This window comes from Paralichthys olivaceus, chromosome 20, assembly GCF_024713975.1.
Source record: "Paralichthys olivaceus isolate ysfri-2021 chromosome 20, ASM2471397v2, whole genome shotgun sequence".
NCBI classification, from domain to species: domain Eukaryota; kingdom Metazoa; phylum Chordata; class Actinopteri; order Pleuronectiformes; family Paralichthyidae; genus Paralichthys; species Paralichthys olivaceus.
Window position 1 is genome coordinate 4,484,828 of NC_091112.1, and position 25,095 is coordinate 4,509,922.

The following is a 25,095-nucleotide window of genomic DNA, read 5'->3' on the forward strand; positions in this document are numbered from 1 at the left end:
CTGTCAGCTACTGATCACCCAGTCACCCACCAAGCACAGCCCACTCTCTTAGCAAAGCGGTCCATTTAAATACGACCTCATCCTCACTGATCCAAGCTCAGCTACACTGCCAGTCACGCCATGCAACTTGCCTCCACCACCCCAGCCTCCACCTTTTAGCTCTGAGTCCAAACATGGTCGTGGTTAATGATATATTCATCTTGAACAAATGTACCTTCCCTGCTGCGCCCACCGGGGGGTTCTGCACATGTTTCCTGTTTTATCTTAGCATGCAGCTCGGCTAATCCAGGTAACATAAAAAGAATGGAGCCTTCAGCGCCAATCATAACTGTATCCCCATTGTGCAATAAATGGGTAAATCAGGACAAAGCGTTCCTGACAGAAGTAGCCATATTTGGAGGAACTGTACGCTGTACGCCCACCTACACCTGACCTGACCTGTTCAGACTGGATGCCACTAACTTTCATTCACACAGTACCCAACGCAGGTATCAAGAACTTTTCTGCTCCATACATCTCTGTACAATTGTAAACAACAAACTGTAGAAATTATATTAACTCAAAAATCAAGTTGAAACTGGCAAATAATAATAAACTCTTAGCAAACTAATAATATGAAATGAAACGCTGACTGAATTTGAAAACTTCTGCTTCCAGGAAATACTAATGCTAATGCTGCAAGTGAAATGCTGAAACCTGCAGTATCAGTTATTTTTATGCTGAAATATGTTAAATACCAAGGATCATGAATACTAATAATAGGCATCAAGTACACTGTGGTTGGAGCAGATGACCATATAAAGAAATGTGAGATGAGCTGATGTCAGTTAGATTCAGAAATAGAAAGGAAAAAAAACCGTAGAGAGCAATCTGATAAAAATGGTTTCCCTTTAAAGGCTTTAACTGGATCGAAACTCAGATATGTCATGTGACGCTCAAATGCATCATGTTCTCTTCAGCTGAGACTGTTACAAAGAGCAGGTTTGGCTGTGCATTCGAAAGCCTTAATTCTTCTACTTGTTTCATTCTCATTCTCAAAACATTCTCACACTACCATTACCAAAGTCCTAAATCAAAATAGCCCGAATAGGACGCTCCAATAAATTTGTGTTTTAATGAAATTGACAAGGCGAACACAATGTCTTGCCTCAGTGCAGAAAGTGCAAGAAAAACAAAACATGCATACGTCCATCTATCAGGAATTTTTCTCAGGTATTGCTCCACCCTTCCGCAGCATAACATGGAAATTGGTTCGGTGTTTCTTGAGTAATCCTACTGACATCCTGAAGGTGATGATGGCTCAGTGACTGTGCATTTAAAACAGCCATACAGTCCATATACGCACATTCAACATCCAGCTCACTTCGGATTAGTCACTTTTCAGGCTCCCTGTAAAACACAAGAAGTGAAACTCAGTCACAGAGGAAACTCAGAAAAAACACTGTTTACATCACAATCTTCAGATTACAACATCCCTGTTATACTCATGTTTGCTGTCGTTACTGTTATTATGAATAAAGAAGAGAATGATTTACGTTGACAGTGGTTAAAGTAAGGAACGTGGTGCTGTGTTTTGTTGTTTCACATCCCCCTTTTTTTGGTTCTATAGCATTTGTGCATGTTTTATATTTCTGATTTAGTATTGTAACGTCTCATTTAAGGTTTTTCAAACGAGACATTGCTAGATTCAAAACCTGAATCTTTATCTTTTGCTATATCTACAGGCCCAGCTGGTGTTTACCTAAACGGACATGAAACCTTTAAAATAAGATTTTTACTAGATCATCTTTTCCCGTGGTGGTGAGACACACTTTCAATCGACACAATCTTCAGTAAAGTTATTGTAAGCACTCTTTACTCTTTCCAGTAATTCTCTTGTCAGTCTCTCTGTTTCTCTGAACCACATATCTGAACCACATTTTTGCTGCACAATCACTCCTCGTTCTATAGTATTTCCTCCTGTGATCCCAGCTGTGGGGGAGAACCTCACAGCAAACACCTACACGCCGCCACCGACCAGAATAAAGACACCTCAGACCTCTGAAAGTGTGCAAACTGCAGAGGTGACAGGAAATCCTCTTGCTCTGAGGCTGCATGCTCAACAGATGGAGAAACTGACAGAAGCAGAAAAGTTTAAATCTGAACTGTAATGACGTTCAAAATACACAGTTTAGGGACCATCTTAAATAGATTGCTGTTACAAACACTTTTATAAAATATGACGATGACTGTTCTTGTCTCTGAATTGTTCTTCTAGGAACTGGGCATTAAAAAAACCTCTTTTTTTAATGTTAAAGTTACAGTAAATGATCACGTTTGTTCTTCTCTGCGTCATTAGTCTCAGTTTCTTAGACTTTCCGTTGCAGTGGGTTTTTTTTCAAACATCAGTAAAGCTCATATACTTTGGGTGCGGGGCCCTGAGTCATCACACCAGACTGTGACTCTGCAGCAGTCAGCTCAATATGGGTCCAAAGGTTTATTGTAAAAGATATAAATTGGTTTACGTCACCATGTCTCGTGAGATCATATCAGTAAAGAGGTTATTAAACAATGTTGATTTACAATAAAGATCTAAAGTCTGATTGACACAGTTGTTATAGTTCGCGGAAATCATTAATGGTAAAATATATATTGTCATTGATTGACCCTTAATTGCATCAGTCAGTTCAGTCACTTCCTCCATGAACAGGTGACACACACAGTAAGTGACTTGGTTTAAGAAAGCTATTGGCGCCATCGTGTGGCGGAGTGAGAAACATGCAGACTGCACAGGCTGTTTAGGTGCATGCACCCTTTAATCAGATGTGTGATCCATTTGAGAACTGTACAGTGACCACAAGATGTCACCATTCATCCACAAAGATTGCACACAATATGTTTATGCAATTGAAGCTCATTATTATGATGATAATTATTATAATTATTAGTAGTATTATCAATTAATCTAGTTATCTGTTATCCTCGGCCTAGTTCTGCAGACGTAATTACATGGAATTGGATATTGACAAAATGAATCACATGATGTCATCCAGACTTGGTTTTGATCAAACCTTCAGGATGTGTTGTTCTTTTGGAAAAGTTGGTATTCGTGTGGTATTACGATGGATTCTGATTGAACTTCGGGAACAAAACTCTAATATTCATATGATTGTGCATAAACACATTTATTTCTATCTGGCACTTTGTTCAAGTGATGCAGTGAAAAGGGAGATAAAATATACATTAAAAAAGGATGTTTGTCCCCATAAATTATACAACCAATCATTTATTACCTTGTATTGATAGGAAACCGATATGAACTAGTACGTCATGATCAAGGCGACTAAATATATAATTTCTATGACAAAAGGCTAATTCTGAGGAAATGTTGCTGTAAAAGACCACAATTTATTCATGAATTCACAAAACAATATTGAAAGCAATTCACAGAGAGACTCATTAATGAATGTAAAACATGTTAAAACAAGGTAGAATCAAGAACTTGTTATAAGAATGATAACTTATCTAAACAAGATTGCAAAATGTCTCATAAAACCCATGGCAAAAAAATGAATAAACTAAAATAAAAGGTAAAAACATAATAAGGTGAAGACCCTAAAATGAACAGAGGAACCCAACAGTTCCCACAATGGATCAACTTCAGGTAAATAATAACGTGGTGGTAAATTACAAGCAAGAAGCTTCATTAGCAGGGAGGCTGTCTGCGCTGTGATTGGCTCTTTCTGCTGCTGGGCGTGTCTCCACCGCCACACCTGAACTCAGAAAGTGCAGCAGCTGTCACCTGTCAGCAAGAAGCAACTGTGCAGCTCCCCCACCGGCCACATCTTCTGGGATTCACAGGAGAGACAAGGGACTCGGTTGTTGAAAGACCTTCTCCAAAATCTCTCCAGAGCTCTGCTGCCCTCATGGCGAAGAAGAGCTCATCCAGAAAGACCCTGAAGAGTTGGTTCTCCCGGAGCGAGGCCAACCTGAACGAGTCTGTGCAGAGGGAGGACGCAGCTGCAGCGAGCAAACACGAGGGAGAGAAGAAGAAGTTCAGGTTCCTGAAGTTCAAGACGAAGTCGAAGAACAGCTCGGAGAGGTCAGCTGGTGGCAGCTCAGAGGTGCTCAGGTATGTCAGAGGTGTTCTTGTGTGTGCATGAGACACATGGAGCAGCTTTAACGAGCCACAAAGCTGCACAACACAGCCCTTAGTATTTACTCCTATGGTCTGTACATGCTCCAGATGTATTCCCATATATATTCAACATGTTGTTAAAGTACTCATCACTCAGATTCAGTTCTACTTTAACCCATAATGTTGATATAGTGAGAAGATCCTGCACCAAAGCCCCACACACTTTGTGTCTTGTGTAAACATCTGGACTCAGAAAAGAAGACTTCTCCAGCACATTGACTGAATCAGACATTAGTGTCACGTTAAATGAGTTTTTAATTTAGATTTGGACATGATGGCTGAATGGGATTGTTATTTTTAACACTTGATCAAAGTAGATGATTTGGTGATTTTTAGCTCAGGAGGACGGGACTGTTGCAAGAGAGACTGTGAAATCAATAGAGTCCAGACGTTATGTGATTGTGCAAAAAGAGCAAATAAATGAACAATGTCCATCTCTCTGAAACTTTCCAGACTTGTTGAGCAATATATTGTAGCTTATGAAAGGTTTTTAGAAAAGGCAACATTTTACTTTTGGTATATATTTTTTTTTAGCAATAAACTATTTGGAAATAATGATTTTAGTTTGAGATCAGATGCATCCAGATCATTATCCTGATCCACACCAAATGTCACCTGGTCATAGATATTAGCACTCGACACGTACATGATTTGTTTCGTAAAGATCTCTGTAGGAAATTTGAAAAAATGTGGGAAATGTTAAAGTAAATGAAAGAAAAAAAAAAATCTTCCACTCCAGAGGTTTCTTGGCTCATTTTCCATCCCTCCACCTGGTTTCAAGGACTTTGGTTGTGTAGTGTTTTTACGTAGTCCTGCAAAAAGACAAACGCTACAACAACAGAATCAGTAATTACTTCATGGCATCATCATATGCAACGTTTAATTTATAGGAGAGTTTCAGGGGCCCCAGGAAAAAGGGACCTGGGGGCCCCACATTGAGCCACACCAAGCCCAACCACATGACAAATACTACACTGTGCATACATGTACATAATAGTGAAGCGGTTAAGTTGAAGGGCAAATCTCCACTACCAGCCAACCCGTCTTCAGCTCTTATACATACACACTCACACACATCAAGTGGGTGATCGTTGTGGTCCCATTGTGGTGGTTCGGTTGCGTTCTTGGAAAAGCATCAGTGAATTTTGTTTCCGCAGATGTCAACGAGTTGCATCAACGAGGACGTTTCTATTGTGGTTGTCACAAGCTAAAATATTGTGACACTTAGCATAAGCCCCTGACAGACTTTTGTCTTTCTGTGATACGTTCTTATCTATGTTTGCTTGTTGTTTGAACCTGTTAAACATTTTGGTGCAGGTCCAGGACTTAACGAGATTTTTCAACATACATTTTTTGAAATTCATATATTTTGATTAAAAAAATAGATTTTTTATTTGTATGTGCAAATTCGTCCAGATCCAAACAAAAATCTGGATCTAGGGACTGTTGGTGTTTGGCAGACGAGAGGCTCTGAGGGCCATTTTAGAATGTGCAAAAAAAACATGATTAAATCAAATAACTAACTTTTGAACGCCATCTACTTCATCATACTGGTCTTGGATGTTTACCGTGCTCTGTTCAAGCCTCACACAACATAAAAGCAACGTTGCATGCATATACACACACAGGTGAGGCTGCCGGTTTAGCCACAAGTCACATGCCTGTACTATGTAATCATGTGGTTGCAGAGCAGACAGTGCGACAGCTTGTGTTTGCACACAGAGACAAATAAATGATGGGCTGATCAGACCAGAGCCGCCTCTGCACACAAGAGCTGCTCACATGAGCTGTGCACAGGGGTTACACAAGGCTGACGTTTAACAGGCGCGGAGGACATGCATTTGGTCTAAAATAATAAACAGTACAAGGTGATACAGTCACACTTCATTAATTTCTAAAAGAGGATTAAAGAGCAATAGATCATTCTTCTCAATAGCCTCTTATCCGCTCATTGTCCAATACAATTGCCTCTTGAAAGCGTTAATAGGCTTCGGAGCATGTTATTAGCTTCTCTATAGAAATGATTTGCAGTGAATGAATGCGTTTTTAATTGACATTGTAAATGAGACAAACGTCCGGGATCAGAGTCCAGACGTAGACTAAGTCTGTTTTTGTCAAGGATTTAGTTTTAATCCATGTCCAAGGATTTATCGCGAAAGATTTGAAGATTTCAGGGTCTTAGAAATAAATCTTGTAGTTATTTTGTTTGTTTTTGACTTTTGGCATATCTCTTCACGCAGTTCAAGGAGATGTCAAAGTCTTCATCAGAACTTTCTCTTTGAAACTTTATCAATACTGTATGAAATTACAGAGGAAGCACTCAGGTGTCCTTTTTGAACAAGTCAAACACACCCTGAGTTTTAGTGTCTGGTGTGTGTTGCTGTCAGGCTCTTGTGGAATAGTAGAGGCTCTGTAGAGAAACCTGCAACTCCACATACCTTCTGCATTGCCCTGAAACTGTTAATCAATTAGACACACACACACACACACAGACACACACACACATCATCTCGGACCCAGGGATACAGATTGGCAACATGTTAGTCACAGCTGAACCTCGGATGTGTCATCTCATCGGTGTTTAAATAGCTGACATTACTCAGAAGTATAAAATGAGTCAGTGTATCATGGAACCTGTTACATTTGTGAAGTCGACTAAACTCCGGGATTACATAAACTGAAATTCATCCTTGTGGTATTTTGCTTTTCTTCACTATAGTCCGACCATCATTGACAGGCCTGGTTTCATAGCAGCAGCAGCAGCAACAGCAGAATCTATGAACCAGGCTTCAGTGATGTTATCCTCAGCTTTGTCCTTAAAATCAATGGTGGGTTTCAAGTAAAAGTAAATCGTTATCAATTTCATTTGTTCTATTGGGTCCATTCTTCTTGGTTAAACAGGGATATTGATTCCACACAAATCTTGAGCTGACAACAAAGAATCAGTTGCACAAAAGGTAAAGACGACCCCTGTTCACCTCTGTCTCTGCAATCACCGTTTAGTCATTTATTAGCGTAGTTTTGAATTTAACTAATTTTGTGTGTTGCACTGGTTTGCATTCCATCCTCTGAGCGGATGGAGATGGGGAGTGACGTATTTTGAGTTTTGACTTGTTCCTAATCTGTGTGTTCAGGGGCAGTCAACCTTTAAACACTATTCTTTGCTGCAGGGATGTGTTGTTCTGTCTGTCAAAGTAATTATGTTTGCATGAATCGCTGCACAAGGTGAAAGCAGCTAAACCAGAGTTCCGACAACAGTGAGCATAGTTGCTCGTAAATTACAGCCGTGTGTGCTGAGGAATAAAAATGCTGAAACATTACTTTAATCTTCTCTGGCAGTGATACTTAATAAATAATAGATGGATGTAAAATGTCCTTATCACACACTGATAGAGACGAGCGACCTACATAGTTATCTGTCACTTCCTTCATGTCCTATGTGCATGTCACAGCACTTCAATAAGCTAATGTGCATGTTAGCACACAAGGAGGATGTAGAGTTTCATTTTAAACCATTTGCATGCAGACAGAAGGTGGTTTGGCTGATTGAAGATACCATGCAAATAGTTTCACTGAAATACCAACAGCATATGTCTCAGTTCAGGGGCTGCCCCCTTTAGAGGCTCCGAGCGAGAGCGCCATCAAAGAAAGCCTCTGTAGACCAGACTGTCTCATATCAGTTCCGCCTTAGTGGTCTACCTGACCCACAAAGCCCACCTGCCCACCGTCTGGGAAGACCACGTCCCATGAAGGAGGCGGTCCTTGATATGCTTCCCTTCCCGACACAGAGTACTGATCCGATACCAGTAGATTTTAAAAAAGCTTTATGCTACTGACCCTGTTTGGAAATGACAACTGCTGTTATCGTTTCACATCCCTGTTTTACTTGTGAGACTCTCCAGCGCGAAATAGTCAAATTGACGACATTTTAGCTGTGGCTGTGGCTAACGCTACACTAACGGAAGTCACGTTCTTCTTGCAAGTTGCAGAAGAAGAAGTGATTTCCAGGAAAAGAAAAATTGCGTTATCTGGTTTTGAAATGTATCGGATGACCACGTAGATTTGCATCCACGCCAATGTCCCACCCAGACTTTCTATCTCTTAGTCACATCCTGTTGGACTTCATCCAAATGAGGACTTTCACATAGAGTTTTTTGTTTTTAGTCACAGGTGTCAGATGATGTAAGTTTACACAGTGAGAGGCTTTCAATGTTTCTAGGTATGTCCTGTCTCTTTACACGTAAACACACGTTACTTTGAGACACAGATAAGACTCATCCTCTTATATCCAGACACCGTCTCTACCTAAAAAACATAAGCTGATGTTCTCACACACTGCAGTGATCATTGAAAGGCTCAATATATATATTGTACAATGTGTAAGCACAGTGTGGAGGTTTAACACATAATTGTCTTTAACCTTAAAAGATAAAGATATCGACTGATATAAAGAATTTTATCTTGACATTGCAGCCATGCAGGGAAGTAATTCAAATACAGAAATGCACAAGTAATACAACACAGTTGCACAAGTAATACAACACAGTTGCACAAGTAATACAACACAGTTGCAGTTTAAAAACAAAGTGTAATTCAAATGTACAGTTGATACGGTGCCAAGTATGAATAAAAACAACTGCCACTAGCGCTGCACCATCACAAGACATGTGTGTCCTTGTGTGTAAAAGAATCAACTCTGCTTGTCGACACAAGTTTTCTGACCTGCAGAAAACGGTGTAGCGCCTCACGGCGGGTGGAGTTGTTGTGCGTGTTTGCTGTGCACACACATCCATGTCGTGCACGGCTGATGGAGCCAATGTTTGCTTGTCATTTAGCTTCCTGTTTCACCCAGGTGTGCAAAGGTAAAGTGCCCGTGTACATAAAGAGACCTTTGTGTCATGTGTTGATGTGATGACAGCCCATGATTAATAATGGAGCATCCCTCTGACTCTGAGGACCCTGCTCAGCCGCACACTGACGCCGACATCCCAGGAGTTCTTCACAATTCACTGTGAAGAATTGTTTTTTGGTAATAACGTCGTTTTTATCTTTATATATTTTCCTTTTTCCCTGATGTCATAATAAGTCTCGTTCTATGCAGGACTCACCAAAGTGGAACGCTGCCTTAAGAAACACTAAGTCACTCTCTGCTCAGCCGGTTCTGTTCAACATTCCCTCAGCGCTGATTCACTGCTTTATATAGCTAAGCTGCATATTTTCCCTCTTTTTCAATGCGACTATCACAATACACAAACTGGATGCGGTTGTTTTCTCAATCTAATTACACCCAGCATTTTTTACATATTTGTGCTGCTTGTAAACTGATTGTGTTTTAGGCTCGACTAATTTCACATCTCTGTCCCTCTCAGTGCTGCTGAGCCCAACAACACAGCTGAGGATGCAGAGGCCTGGGCGGACAACGTCGCCTCGGACAGCAAGAAGTCGTCTCTCTATGCCACCGCACCCAGGTCAAAGGTCTGTTCTCATTGCTGAGCTGCTCTCGTTATATTAGCGATTGTCTACCTTTTAAATTTCAACCAGCGCAGTCACACAGGAAGGATCTTTCACTGCATCAGGATGAGATTGTGTAAATACAAAGTGTTGTTTCAGGCTACATGCCCACAAGGCTCTACCTGTGCATTCAAAATAGTCAAAATAATATCCACTTCACTGAAAGCTGATATGAAACTTTGCCTCAGGTGAGCAATGGAAGCCGAAACTGTAAAGTGTGAAACTGTGTTCTGCAGTCACACGTAAATTCCCACTTAAAATAATTGAATCGTTGAATCAACCAGTTTAAACAATGTCAGTTTTAGTTATTCACACTGACGGATATATAATCAAGCACTTTAACAACTTCAAGCTAACTTTAGTCTGAGTTTGCAAGAAAAGTTAAAATGTGCGACGAACAAGCATGTACTTTTGAGTATGTGTGTGTCATTGCTCTGATAGTTTTGTGTGAAGCTAAATAGACAAGAGCACTGAATCCAAAATACAACTAATAAAAAGGGCAGAGAAATTTAAAATTCAAGCAAATCGGGTACAACATTTATTTTTTATTTCCCAGCGAAGGTCAGCACTCCGGGGGGGTGGTTAGCAACAAGAAGTGGAAGTGTGTGGAGTATGTCTATTGTTTATTTTGAGTGATGGTGAGCGTGTGTGCGTGTGTGTGTGTGTGTAATATGCAAAAAAAAAAAAAAAAATTGGTTGGTCATCCCGAAGATAATTTGTATAATTGCATGTGACCTTTATTCCAGCAGCAGTGTAATAATAATTCCAGCAGTAATATAAGTACTAATAGTGCGACACACAATTCAGAAGTACGCACTTGCAGTCTAATCTGAGCTCTGCAAAGACTCACATTTATCTGTGTGCATCAATCGGCCACAGACTCAACTTTTAAATATACATACAGCTGAGAAGATGAGACCACTCATGGGACTCCACACTAGAGGGCGCCATTACATAGAGATTAAACAAAGCATGTCATGCCTGTACACACACACACACACACACACACACACACACACACACACACACACACACACACACACACACACACACACACACACACACACACACACACACACACACACACACACACACGCTGTCTGTTCAACTCATTTTTGACTTTTTCTCTTTAATGCTGCAGTTAAATCTGATCAGCATCACTCTGGTCATGTTTCCATTGTTCGCCTGCAGTAAATATATAGATATAGAGGTTAAGTCAAAGTCAGACTTTAATATTCTCTCCAGAAGAGGGCGCTAGGGCTTCACTGAGCATCAGTGTGGGGAAGCCCTGACTGGTGATGATGTAGCTGCTTGAAGCTAAGACTTCTGGGTAAAAATAACAACGCAAATGTTGTGTTTCTTAAATTAAAAAGAACAGATTAAACAGGTTTTATGTGAAGTAGAAGATTTTACTGTTGAATGCAGTGGTTGTGTGTGTCTGTGCACACGATGGTGGTTACTTGGAACGTATCAGCTTTCAAAATGAAAGTGATCCCCGGGTGTACAGTGACCAGAAGATTTGATTCCTTGCTTTGTGTTTCAGGTTGTTTCAGCTTGAATGTTTCAGTCAAGTTCAGGACATGACATTTTTAGTGGATTCACTTTGATAAAAATCACTGAAAAGGTTTTGTATCAGAATCTCTGTTCTTTTGCTGTTTAATCAGTTTTGTGAGCACGTGTATGGAGACGAGGCCAACGACAACACACTTTAACCCAGATTCCACTTTAATTGTTGTCTGTACTTCTCATACTTTCCAAACTAGCCATCAGAAGAATTTGTAAAGACACACCCATGTTGGGTATTTGACAGATAGCGGTGATGGACAGCTTTGTTTTTCTTTCTCCTTTGTCATCACGGCTCCACAAAGCATGTTCCTCAGAAAAGCATCACCACTATCTGAGATTGACCCTCATGCTGTTCAGAGATACAGATGTTTCATCAGTTATTCTCATGCACCCAAATGAAGCATCCTTTTTTTTATGTGGAAATTGTTATCTGTCTTTCCACAGTTGGGCTTTTCATCATGAACTCTCCCCAGACCTTATCTGAGACAGTGGCTAGTTGGTGTAGTAGATCTTGTTCTACTAGTTTTTCATTTTTGTCAGGGTGGAGCAGCTTTTACCGCTTGGAATGAAGTCAGGGTGGCAGCTCATTGTTTACAAGTTTAAGAACTCATAGTCTTGTATTGTGCAACATCCTCATTCCTACCGCTGGCAGGAGAAGTGGTTCAGAGTTTCGAATGTATGAGCGACACAGCCTTTTAAAAAAAATGGTGTTCAGTAGGATTAGTGATATTTCCGGCTACAGGGGATTTTGTGAAGCTGCTCCACGTTCTTTGATGCTTTTAGTTACAAGATATATCAGGAACATGAAATTCTGTATTTTGCATTTAGTGTTTCATTAATTCTCGTCTCGTCCATCTCTCCCCCATCTTTCTCTTTTCCTCTTAGAGCAAAGAACTCAGCTACTCAGAGTTGGACCTCCGTAAGCCCAGGAGATTTGCCACCTTTTCCTTTGGTCTGAAAAAGAGGAAGAAGAAGGATGAAGAGAATCTCTCTAAGAGCACGTTTGGTCTTCATAGTCCAGCCATCGATGAGCAAGAGGAGGTAAAATCAATGACAGTGTTTACGGCAAAATGATAATCGGTGATAACTAATAATAATAACTCATAATAATAATAATAATAATAATTGTTATTATCATCAATATGTACGTATATCATTTTATTTGTGAAACTGTAAATGATCTCCCTGCAGACCACTATGGACCTCAGTCAGATGGAACTGGATCAGGCCAACGTGAAGACAATGTTCATGTTCTCTCAGCCGGAGCTCGACACCTGCAAAAAGTTCGACATCCCTTCTCCTCCCCCTGTGGCCACAAACCAGTCGGAGTCATACTTCACTATCCATGACCAATCCGAGTCAGTCGTCACTGTGAACACCCAGAAAGAATCTCAGGAGCCTCCGAACGTCTCTGATCCTTTCGATGTGAATGAGGATTTACCGAAAGCACCAATAGCTTCCATTCCTGAGCTCCAGCTAGATGACAAGAATATTTCCGCTCTCGACATCTCGCCCAGAACTGACGCCAAATCACCTGCTCCTTTGACGGACGGGATCTCTGTTGCTGATACCCAGAATGCACCGGGCCTCTCAGCCAGTCGGCCTCCGGACACGCCGCACACCTCAGATCAAAATGCAGCAGTTACAGAGTCAGTCAGCGAAACCAACGGCCCTTGTGATAATGATGTCCTCCAGCAGTCTCACACAAAAACAGAAGTCACTCCTCCAGAATCCACCAGAGTTCCATTATCACATCATCAACCTGAAGCCTCTGACAGTACGACTCAGAGCGCCCACTCCAAAACCGATGCTACATTTACAGAGTCGACCCTCGTTCCTCGCACCGACGACTCTGCTCCGAGCACAGATTCTGCCACCATCCCCGAAGAAGTCTCGGTTTCTCACACTGAGAGATCTTCGTTTCCCGAGGCTGCCAAAAGTGTCACCGCAGCCTCGGCTGATGGCAGCGGGAAGCGTCCCGGTCAGGATGTGGTTTACGAAGCGCTGTATGAGTCACTTTTCCCTCAGAGTTTCACCTCAGAGGTAATGTCATCCCACTCGTATCCTCCTCCTCTTCAAATCCACACCGAGAGGAAACACGTCAACACCAAATTGGAGCCTGTCATGGTTAAAACCCTGAATGAATGTCACACAGAAACTAATGTTATCTACTCTCACCTGTCATCGTCACATGATCACAGATTGGATGATGCAGAAAGTAGATATACCAACACACATGTCAACCCTAACGACTTTCAAATGGACGCAAACATATATCGTACTTCCTCTCTCTGCTCGGCTTCGGAACCGGTCGTTAAAGACATTCCTTATTCGGATTTGACCCGTTCTCTTTCACACGTGAGATCAGACGGCTTCGGCCTCATCCGTGACACAGTCAGGTCAGTCCCCGTGGTTCAGAACCCTCCCCCACCGGTTTCTGAATATGCAACATCCCATGGGGCCGAGAGTCGGGTTACTGACTCCAAACAGAGAGTGATCCTGGTCAAAGAGTTAGTCACAGAGGAAGTGAGCGCTGACTCCGGCTGTGCCTCTCCTGTCCTGGACAGAATGAGCGCAATCAAAAGTCTGAATCAAGAGATTTATCAGGAGATAACAATCGAAACACCAGAGTTTTCTTATGCTGCTTCTGGTTCAGGACCGACGGAGGGGAGCGAAGGGCCTTTGAGCCCAGCCTATCTGAGTGTGGGATCCGATGATGGCAGTGTCATGGAGGTGTACTACAGCGCCGAGGAGAACAACGAGGAGGAGAGCGGGGAAGAAGAGATGTACACGGTGGACGAAAAACCGGAGGTAGACGGTTTAAAAGAGAGGGAATGGGAAGAAGTCATAGAGAGAGGGAGAAGCAAGAGAGATGAGGGAGAATTCAGGGTGGTGATTGTTAAAATGCAGAGCGAGGAAGGCGACGAGGGTGACGATGGAAACAAAGTGGATCTCATCAGACCAACTGAAGAGCAGCAACAACCGAGAGGTCACATGGAGGAGACTCAAGTGCGAGAAAGTGAGACGTCTGACTTATTTGTAAGCAGTGATGCAAAGAGGCAGGAGACAGAAGTATCAACCGCAGCATTGCCACAGATTGAGGAGGAGGAGGAGGAGGGTGAGGAGGAGGAGGGTGAGGGTGAGGAGGAGTTACTGGCCACACCGGTTCGGCAGGTGATGGAATGCGAGCTGGCTCCACCCTCAAGTGAGCCACCGCATGTGCAGGGGGAGTGGTCTGATCGAAACTGGACCAGGGACTTGGAAACAGAAGACCACCTCAACGAAGAGAAGCAGCTCCTGAGCCAGGAGCCACGATATCAGGTGTACGAAGACGTCAGGAGTCGTGGGTGTGAACCTGCTGCTCCCAGCAACACGGGGGAGGAAGATGTGATCACGTCCACGTGCAGACAGGAACAAGTTTCACCGTGTGAGGACGAGAGAGGAGAGGCTAGCATAGAAATCAACAGCAGAGTCATCGCAGATCCCTCAGCTGGAGCAGAGGTTCTCACTGGCATTTCGACGCAAAGCACCGAGCTGCGATCGAACGCCACAGAGATAGAGCACAATAGGGATCAGCAGAGTAGTGAGTGGGAGGATACGATTACAGGGAGCGCGGACAAAAAGAGGACAGTGCAAGAACAGGTGGGAGTCGAGCTGTCAACCCTGACTGAAGACACACACCGGCCTGACAGTGAACCTGAAGGGGCGTTCTCTGAGGGACACGAGCTTCCATCAGAAGGAGAGCCTGACCTGGATCCAGGGTGAGTGGCAAGTTTTTCTTTATTGGGGGAAAAAAAAATCAAGTGTTTCTGTGTTTGATTGTCGTCCTGCAGGTGTTCTGGATTTAGATGTTGGGCTGATACACCTCTGTCTGCATGTAAGTGGTTTGACCATGAGGTCTGTGTGCAGGGAGCAGCTGGGGAAAGTGTGTAATTTCCACAAAGTCGGCAATTATGTCATTTAGGAAATTGCAGCCTCTGAATTTTAAAGTGTCAGTAGCAGGTTTCCCTTCAAGGCTCTCTGCCAGATGCACATTGTTGAGTTTGTGGATCCAAGTTTTGTTGCTTGGAACCAAATTGCATGTTTATACCTCGCCAGTGAAACAATAGATGTGGCTAACGTAACTTTCTCACCTTACCGTGTGGCCACCTGATAAGTCCCTGAACCTGGTGATGGCTGAACATCTACTTTGGTAAATAGGTCAGCAGTGGATGACCTGAGTTGTTTACCAACAGACCTGTCCGCACATTAGGAACATGTGTTGCTTTGACCCCACCACACGTCAAGTGACATAACCCAAGATGATCTGTTTTGATTTCTCGCTGTCACGCACACTCATCTTGATTAGTTCAGATTCTTCTATCTGCAAGAAGAAGGCATGCAGGAATGTTTGTTTGTTCACCTCCGAGCCATCGCTCTTTCATTTTTTTGTGGTACAACACATTGTTTATGGTTGAATACTCCCACATACACAGCATATACAGAGTTTAATCACTAGAATCTTAACAAAATAAAAGTTCCCTGAGCTCAAAGTGATGTCTTCTGGTTGCAAATTTAAGAAAAGCAGCAAGTAGTCAATTTTGAGAAGCTTGGGGCAAATATTTGGTGTTTTCGATTGATCACGTACATAAACAATGATTCAGTTATATATAATATATTGTATAAAATATATATTCTAATGAATGATGCACGATTGCCTTCTGTGAACTAGCAAAAATAAATGTGCTTTGCTTCTCTGACATTTCACATGGGGACAGCCACCAAAGACAAATAGTGAACTTGTGAAATGTTTTAACGCACTTACAAGGAATATAAAGTAAAATAAACATTGCATGATCATTTATGATGATCAGAAGCAGGAGCAGAGCCACACGCCCAAACTGTACAGCTGACTGATTAACGGTCGATCAAAAGAAAAATTAGCGAGGAAGAATGTTGCCCTAAATGGTTTAAGGTGTTCTGACTCTAGTCTGGCTGAACATCACGTCCTGGCACCTGGAGCGCTGGCTGTCATGGCTCTCTGTTTCTTTAAAACGTTTTGGTATCGCAGGACAATTTTGATGTTTAATCTGAAGCTGGTTTCTGATCGAGCCTTTTAATTCCAAGGAAACAGTGCTGCAGGGGATTCTGGTTTGAAGTCGTGACCACACCTTCTGAGGGAAAGGAGCTCTCTGCAAAATATCCTGTGGAGTTTGAGTGTTTCAATTATGCATGACTTCATTTTTCTGCTTTAAGATAATAGGAGAGATAGATTCCCTCAGAAAGACGTTATTCCTGTTAACCTGAGGTACATGATGTGACTGGTGCACATTTACAGGTACATGGTGTAAATGTAGCAGATTCTGAATATAGGGTCAATCTGCTGTGTTCATAATAGAAGGTTACGTTTTGACTTAATGTGTTTTACATTAACTGATGTATCGAGACCGACTTACAACGCACATGAACTCCTTTCTAACTGTTTGCGTTAACAACACAACATTGTCGATCGGTTTCCTTAGAATTTATGTGGCACTGCTTTGTATTTCGTTGTACTTTTAGGACCACAGGGTGGCAGCAAAGACGTGTGTTTTACTTTAGTAGAAGACAGAAGATGATGGATATTTAGACACCAGAAATAGAATCAGAATAGACTTACAGGACTTAGGCTGGATTGAAAAAATGACATTTAGCCAGTCCTACCTGTCTCGTAGGCTTCGTCTGTGGGGAGGTCAGGGGGAGTAACACAAGGGGCCCACTGATACATTTTAGAATCAACCTTTTTATTCCACTGTAGAAACTCTTGCTTGTTTTTTTTTCTGAAATGCAAAATTAAATATCTTAATTTCCTCCTTTACACTATCACAGATCTTAAAGACCTTTGGCTGTTTCTGGTTGAACCACTCGTCTTTTGTTTTTCTTTTCGATTGTGACTGACGTGCTGCTGTTTGACTCTTTGCTATGAGACAAGAGAGGAATGACAAACTTGTGGAGAATTACCTCTCTGCCCTAAATCAACTTCTGTCTGCAGAGCATGTGAAGGGAGTTTATAAACCACACCTTGACCAGACCTAAGCTCTGTTCAGGAAGTCCTCACCTCTTAACTCTGACCAAAGTTATGGTCAAGAGTGTTTCAGGGTGGATGTGCATATTGTTTCCCACCAATTAGTCACAATTTAGTCAAGCAGTGTGTATTCCAGTGCTTCCTTCTCTCTCATCAGTCAGTTTGAGGCTGTTGTTGTCGGACTCTCAACATTTGATCACAATTAAAGGGAATTTAAAAACTGGATCAATTCAACATTTACTGTGGATATTCAACTTAAATTTAGGAAAACAAATCACTTTGCTCCAGGTCCCTGAATGCATCTCGAAACACTTCAAAACACCCCACCTTCCATAACAACAAGAAATAATCCACATCATGATCCTGACTGTAAATCTTTGGATCTTTAAGAATCACTTAAATCAAAAGGAGAAAAATCATATTGCCTCATTAGAGGAGACACATGATGCACTTTCAGTTTTTCTTGCTCGCGTATATTCCTGGAAAGTTCAATCATTTTAGTCTTTTTAAACTCTTTTGACACTTTTCTTTTTCTCGAGCTCAGTAAAGCTTCAGGCCATGCTGGCGTTTGACACTCACTCACCAGTGGCTGTGCTGCACACTTTGAAAACGTACACTAATCCCCTGTAGATGTGGAGAGACAAGGGAGGCTGACAAACCTGCTCTCTTTCCCCCACATATAGTTTCCTGCATGAATCAGAATTGTTTCGACAGACTCTCCATGTGGTCACCACTCTGATGGTGTCTCCTTGTGAGTTCACAGCCTCAGAACTCTGAGCAAACATTCAAAATCAATAGTCATAAAGGTTCCGCCCTGAATGAACAACCTCCAGGCTGTTGTGTTGTGAACTTTCAGCAAGGATTCCATGTAATTACAAAACAGAATAACATCCAAAGCATCAGTTCCATGGAACCCTTTGCGTGCACATTCATTCTTTGACAGATACTTTGACAGGTGAGCCATGAGAGGAATGCTTTTGAGCGTTGTTTTTAAGGTTGTTCTGGATGTGCTGTGTGGGGGCCCAACTCCGACACTGTTCTTTTACCTACAGAGGACAATGAGCAGCCGTGTTTTTTAAATCAGAAATTACACACAGGCCTAAGTTGCTCGATGGTCCTATGAGCTGCGTAAAAAAAAATTAGGTCACTCATACACTTAATTTCTCTCCAAACCCATCATCACTCCCTAAGGACTTAAGGATATTTGCATGTTCAAGCACATGTGCATGGATCTGGTTTGACATGTGAGCCTGGACATGTTCTTAGAATGTTCCTGTAGCTGCAACACGTACAGTTCTTGCATTCATTGTCTTCGTTCGAGAATCAGAATCGACGCCTGAATCTACAGGTTTCTCTCCCAGTAGCACACAAAACAAAGAGTGGGCCCCATATTGAGTCAACCCTGTGAGGTGTGTGTAGAGGAATCTGGTCAGAGACACACAAACTGTTTGCACTCATGCACTTGTAAATGTTTTTAATTGGTGCAAACTATGGGGAAATACACACCCTGCCCTTTTTATATGCAAGAATCTGCATTTCTAAAAAAAAAAGCATTTTAATTATTTTGTTTTTTATTTAGGAAAAGAAAAACCACCAGGAAGATGAACTATGTCCCATTAAACACATTTATTGGCTTTTGTTGTTAATTTGTTCAGGTTTCTTTAGGATCTAAGAACGCACTGTGTAAACCTACGTTTGCCTTTGACGTTCACTGAGGGAGTTCCTATATATTCTCATGACCTTTGGAATAATCAACCTTTACACTCACATGTGTCAACGCCTCTCAAGTCCTTCCGGTCGGTTTTATGACTTTATCTGTAGGGTGAAGCTTTTCCTTTGATTTAAGCGTTTTTCTGCGTTGCTCTTCTCTTTTCCTGTTTCTACGGTAAAGCTCTCGATTCCTTCAGCCGTTATCTGTAAAAATATGTTCTAAACAACAATTGTAATTAATCAGCTTTTGTAAACTAAATTTTGCAAGTCAAGACATTCAAAAAAGCTTTGTGTAAATTTGCATTGTTGTCGTTACATGGCTGCCACACCCGAAGGCACTTAAATCAGACTTTCACTTTGTCTGTCCAGGTCCCCGACGGCTTCGAAGACAGACGCAGCAGCTTCAGAGAGTCCGAAGACAAACACCGACCAGGACACGTTTGACAAAATGAGTTCAGGCTACAGCAGCCTGAGCACCAAACTGACCTCAAGGAACTTGTATCCCCTGGAAGAGGACGAATCCCAACAGCGTTTCCATAAAGTGTCTCTGATTACTGAGGCTGACGGCCGTGGACAGGACAGGGTGGACTCAATGGAGTCAAATGGAGGAGACGTCGGCTCGGAGTACATGTGGAAAAATAGATTTGAGGGTGTTTCTCAGTATCGACCATACAAGGTACAGGATCTCATTTTTTCTGACTCTCAGATTTACACAACTTCTGACACTTATTCCAGCACCTCCTCCTCCTCCTCCTCCTCCGCTTTCCCCGAGGCTACAGTGTACAAACATCTAAGCGACACACTCTCCTCCACCGCCTCCTCCCCCGCTCCGGAGGAACGCTTTACCCTGAGCAACAGGCTCAGAGACGAGACCCAGGTCTACCTGAGCCATGAGAGCGAGTCAGCGGGGGAAGCCAAAGATGAGTGGAGGAGGAGCGTGGTGGAGCGGGAGGAGCCTGCTGCACCTGCGAGTGAAGGAGAGAGACAGAGAGAGGGAGAGGCAGAGAGAGAGTCACGCTGGGACTCACAACACCTCCCTGTGTCCGGCTTCTCCTCGGCCCTTCACACCAGCCACATCGACGGTTTCACACAAGACGACGACGAGTCCTCTGAGTTCACCGGATTGTTTAAAGCCACACTGGTGCAGCTGGACGGCGAACCCACGGCTCCTCTGCCCACTCCCCCCGCCTCCCCTGACACAGACTCCTCCAACCAGCTGGAGATGGACAACCTGGTGGACACCCTGAAGAACATGGGACCCTCCTTCAGGCCCAGGTGCACTGGCCTGCGCCCACCTGCCCCGGCCCTGATGTCCTCGCTGCCTCCCATTGTCGAGGATGCTCCCAGCCCCATCACCCCTGACATCCCTGCCTCCCTCACCAGCCCCGTGAAAAAGATGGAATCCAACGGCACCGATTCGCTGGATGGGATTTTCACTCTGCCTCCCGATCTGGGACTGAAGAGGCACCCCAGAGACACTCGATCGCCACTGGAGCTGCTGAAGACCCAGCAGGTACAGTGTACTGATACCTAGATATCTCAATTAACGAATAAAATTAAAACGAATAAAAGTTAGTGGAAATGTTTGATCAATCATATGATATTTCTAGGGATTTAAAAATGCAACAGAATTGAATGCATGGAAAATATACATATAAGTTGTGGAACTCGAACTTTTTATGTTATAATTACACTTTTATTATTATAATTATTATTACCCTTATATTATTATCTTCTCACCCAGAGCTTCTGTGGAAACTTCTTGGCTCTAGAACAGAGACGTTGATGAAATAGTTTTTCTTCTCCACAAACAAACCTACGTTCACTCTCATTAAATGTTGGTTGAGGCAGAAATTTTTAGAGGAAACCAAAACAATCTATTTGAAGAGATCTCTTAGATTGACATGATAACGTTGCCTTTTGTTTTGTCTCACCGCCTGTGCTCGATCCCCTGCAGGACCAGCAGCCAGGAACACGAGGCCTGAACTTGCCCCTGAGAGCATCAGCTGCCAACAGTATTGTTTTAAGAAGATCCTCTGACTCTTCCCTAGAGGACTTAAAATCCCCCATGCTTAATGGAAATGGAATATCTCCGCCGTCCAACACAGGCTCTCGCCTCGACAACAGTATCATCTATGGAAGCTACAGGTCATCGACCATAGATCAGACAACGGAGAACGAAAAAGCCCATCGTCCACTCTTCCGCACCAGCTCGCTACCAGACACTGGGCCTTTAAGCGATCGCCTGAGTATGGGACAGAAGGACCTCGGTGACCTCGCAGGGTCCCGCTTCGAGCGTTTCTCCTTCCTTGCGAACTCATCCTCCTCGTCAGGCTCCTTGACCGGAGCAGAAGACTTGAACGGCCGCATGAGTCGGCCTCCGCCGCCCAGCTTCGGTTCCCCACCCTCCAGTAACAGTCCCACCCGCCTCCTCAGCCCCACGGGCTCCATAGACCTTCACAGGCCGTTCACCACCACAGACTCTGCCCTATCCATGTTTGGCCAGACACAGGGGATGGGTGTCGGTGCTGGGACAGCTGCCCCCCCCCTCCTGCAGAGGAGCCTCAGCAGCGACGGCACCATGGGGGTCCAGCAGACGTCACGGTTCAACAACGTGCATGGAGGGTCTCTGTTCCAGAGCAAAGAACCTGAGCCTGAGAGGAATCAAGTGTCAAAATACAGAGCCTTCCCTGATGCCTATGTGAGTATTACTAGTTTTTTGTATGTTTTATTGTATTTTTATTTTTGCGGTGGTGGCGTTTAAATACAAAATCAGGGAAGAAATTATTAGGAATAAATGACATATTTTGCAAAAGCTTGATATAAAGAAGAATGAGGATGTTAATGATCATAAGGATTCTGTGTAAATACTTTGTAGAAGTAATATATTTATAAGAGCAGGCCTCAGTTCAGTGAATAATGTGTTAGGATGCAATAAACAATCAGTTCAGACATCACTTCACAAACGGATGAATCATTGGAGCTTTTGAAGGAACCAGGTTTGCACAGTCAGTGGAAGGCTGATTGTGGGTTGTAATAGAAACCACAACTAAATTTTTTATATCTTGAAATTTAACTTCCTTTAAATAGATATCAGCCTTTGTGCAACATGTGTACTTGTTACATAGGGAGTGTAACTCCCAGATCCATTGTCCTCACTGTTGTAAAACAGGGCAGCTCACTGCAGCTGCGAGAGATGATTGATATGTGGTTTGTCATGCACACAGGAAGTGGCCCTGTTTGTCCGTGTATACCTTCACGTAGTTTAACGTCTATTTATCTATTTCTGGAGTTTTTCAATTCAAATATTTTTGTAGAGCACAGTTAGTCTGATGGTATAATGACTCATATGGTGCATAACTCCCTGAAAGTCTGCTTTAATTCAATCAAGCTGCACCAGATTGCACACACTATAATTTTGCAAAGATGCCTGATTTATTTCCGTCAAGATCCATGAATTATTCCCTATTTCAAACTGTAAAAAAAAAAAAATCCTTGATCCGCCCCATTTTTCCAAACTTGAATTGCCGCTTTCTTGGCCAATGTTGAATCCTCTCAGCAAGTTTTGTGGAAATTCGTTCAGTGGCTTTTGAGTAATCCTGCTGACAAACAAAACCAACGCCCTTGACCGAGGTAACCAGCCTCAAAAAGGTCCTTCAGTGGTCCTACATTATCCAAGTGAAATGCTCTTCCCTAACAAAATGGGTGTCTCCAGACGCATGCAAGGACTCGTTCCTCCAATGCGAACGTTCATGTGTGCATGTGCATGTGAAGCGTTTAACTGATTAGGACATGTCTGATGATGATTTTCATTGGCAGGAAAGAGAAGATCCGCTCACACGTGCACACATGATGACGCTCGCACGCTCTCTCGCTTCCATGTCTGATTTGTCCTCTAAAAGTCATTCTGGATCGTTCCGGCCACCTTCTCCCTTCTTCACACCTTCAAACCATATACAGTTTTTAAGCACATTTCGCTATTAACCATTATATTTACCCATTATACGTCGTAAGTGCAGTGTTTGCCAAGAGTTAGCTAAACGAAGTGGCCCCCTGAGGGAATGATGGGATGTTGGGACAGGCAGTAAATCCTGCTCCTCACATTCTGCTCCTCCTGGATCGTGTTTCTCCACGCTGAGCACGTGAAGATTCTGTTATTTCTGTCCGTGCAAATAGAAAAAGGACGGTCTGATTAGTGTGCAGCTGTCTGGTCTAATTTGAATCCAAATGTTTGCACTTTCCAGTTCAAACAATACTTGGTTTTCCTCTGGGTTGTTCAGCGATATGGTTCCTGCAGCTCTAATGTTTTTCTCAGGCTAAATGACACAGCAGGACCTCAGCTCGTGTTGCTAACAGCCACTGAAACTGACTTCAGACGAGGTGTTCGGGCCTCCAGAGATCTGCAGGGGGGGAATATTACTGCAATAGATGTTTATTTTTCAGACAGGGCGGATTTTAAAAATGTCTTTGCAGTGAACAATGTACAGCAGGGCGCCTGAAGAAAGGAATGGAGAGAAGTGTTGTCACCACACTTGCATTCCGGCCTATGATCACTTCAACAGAGGCATTTGTTTAAAGGTAGACTCCTACATACCTTCATACATGTACAATTTGTGTGCTCTGCTGGGGAGGGAACTTGGAGTTCAACGAGAAAGGTGCATAAATCTTATTGTTCAAATCCTCTTCACGTCTTCACGGTAGCCGTCAATAAATAAAGTCATCTAAAAAAGAAACAAAACTGATCATTTCATTCAGCGTACCTGTCTGTCCCTAACTAACCTGCACACTCCCTGCCTGTGTTGTCTCTGTGCACGATTGGAGTCCTCAGCTTGAAGGTAGTTTTAATGCAAATATTGTGTAATAATGCAGATTTTTACGACTCGACCGAATTCAAATGTGGCATCAAATATACAGATTCTATGGATTTTGTCGACCAAGTTTAAATTAGAACTGTCATGTCAGTGAACTGGCTCTTATCAATGAAAGCCGTGTGTCAGTGTCCTGTGTTTGAACAGGGATATATTTTACAGCCTCATCCTGCTTCGCTTAAGTCAACTGATCAAACTAAAGACAGGGAAAGTAAATGGTTGATGTGTTTGTAGAAATGAATACAAACGTTGAACTCCTTATTCATTGAAACCACCAGCGACTCTTCTCTCAGCAGGTGGAGGTAACTTTGTTCGATCATTTAATTCTCACCAAACTTTTTGCTCCTATCGCTTCCTTTTTTTCATAGTTTCTTCTTGAACCAGGCTCCACACCCATCCCAGCTATCTGCCTGTTCCTGCACAGACGCAACCGCACCTCGCCTTTTGTTTTTATTTTCACATTTCTCCGCTTGTTTGCCTGATATTTGATGAAGCAGAGTTGACAGGCAGAATTGAGGAGGTGAAGGCACGACAGGAAAGGACAAACTTTTTTTTTCCGTGCATCACATGTTCGCGCGCATTTTAAATGGATGATCTGCTGAACCGGCACATTCCATCAGCAGTATGTAATTTAACTGGCAAGCGTAAAACTCTGAGTTTATGATTTAATCTGGCATTAAAGCTCCTCTCGTAAATGAAACAGATGTTTGGCGTTGCTTTGGTGTTGTTGAGGCAAAGAAGTTTCAGATTCACATTTTAGATTTCAGGTTATTACTTGAAAATGTTTATCTGCGCTAATGTTCAGAATATGTGATCAGCAATTCAGCACATTTATCCCAAAACCTTTACACTGATTACACTGTTAAATGAATCACTTACATGTTTAATAATTCATTTGGTCCAGTAACAGGAAGCAAAACGTCCGTTATAGATCATTTTTTATTTTCTTCTCTTTGATTTTTCTTAACAGGCTCTTTGTGGCTGTGATTTTCTTACAGTCGTAAATATTTCACAGCCTCTGAGAACCGGTAATGTGAAAGTCCGACAGATTACGACACCGTGTCAGTCATCCCTCCTCTCACGTGTCAGTCACCAGTGCGGATCAGGCTTTTCTGCCCCAAAACATCTACCGTGCATTCTCCACTCTGAACGCTGGACCATGTCATGCCACAGGAATGTAAATGTTGACTTTGGCTCTTTGTGGTTTTGCAGTGTGACAG

General features: G+C 42.7%; 1 protein-coding gene across 1 annotated transcript in view; it reads left to right on the forward strand.

Annotated features, from left to right (window-relative positions):
• The first annotated feature begins 3,770 nt into the window (after window positions 1-3,770).
• LOC109639985 (uncharacterized) overlaps window positions 3,771-25,095 on the forward strand; it is a 31,978-nt gene continuing 10,653 nt past the window's right edge. Inside the window, exons 1-6 of the mRNA XM_069516649.1 lie at window positions 3,771-4,111; window positions 9,547-9,652; window positions 12,140-12,295; window positions 12,446-15,015; window positions 19,377-20,520; window positions 20,965-21,708. Coding sequence (XP_069372750.1) covers window positions 3,906-4,111; window positions 9,547-9,652; window positions 12,140-12,295; window positions 12,446-15,015; window positions 19,377-20,520; window positions 20,965-21,708 — 4,926 coding nt within the window. The 5' untranslated portion in view covers window positions 3,771-3,905. The remainder of the gene's footprint in view (window positions 4,112-9,546; window positions 9,653-12,139; window positions 12,296-12,445; window positions 15,016-19,376; window positions 20,521-20,964; window positions 21,709-25,095) is intronic.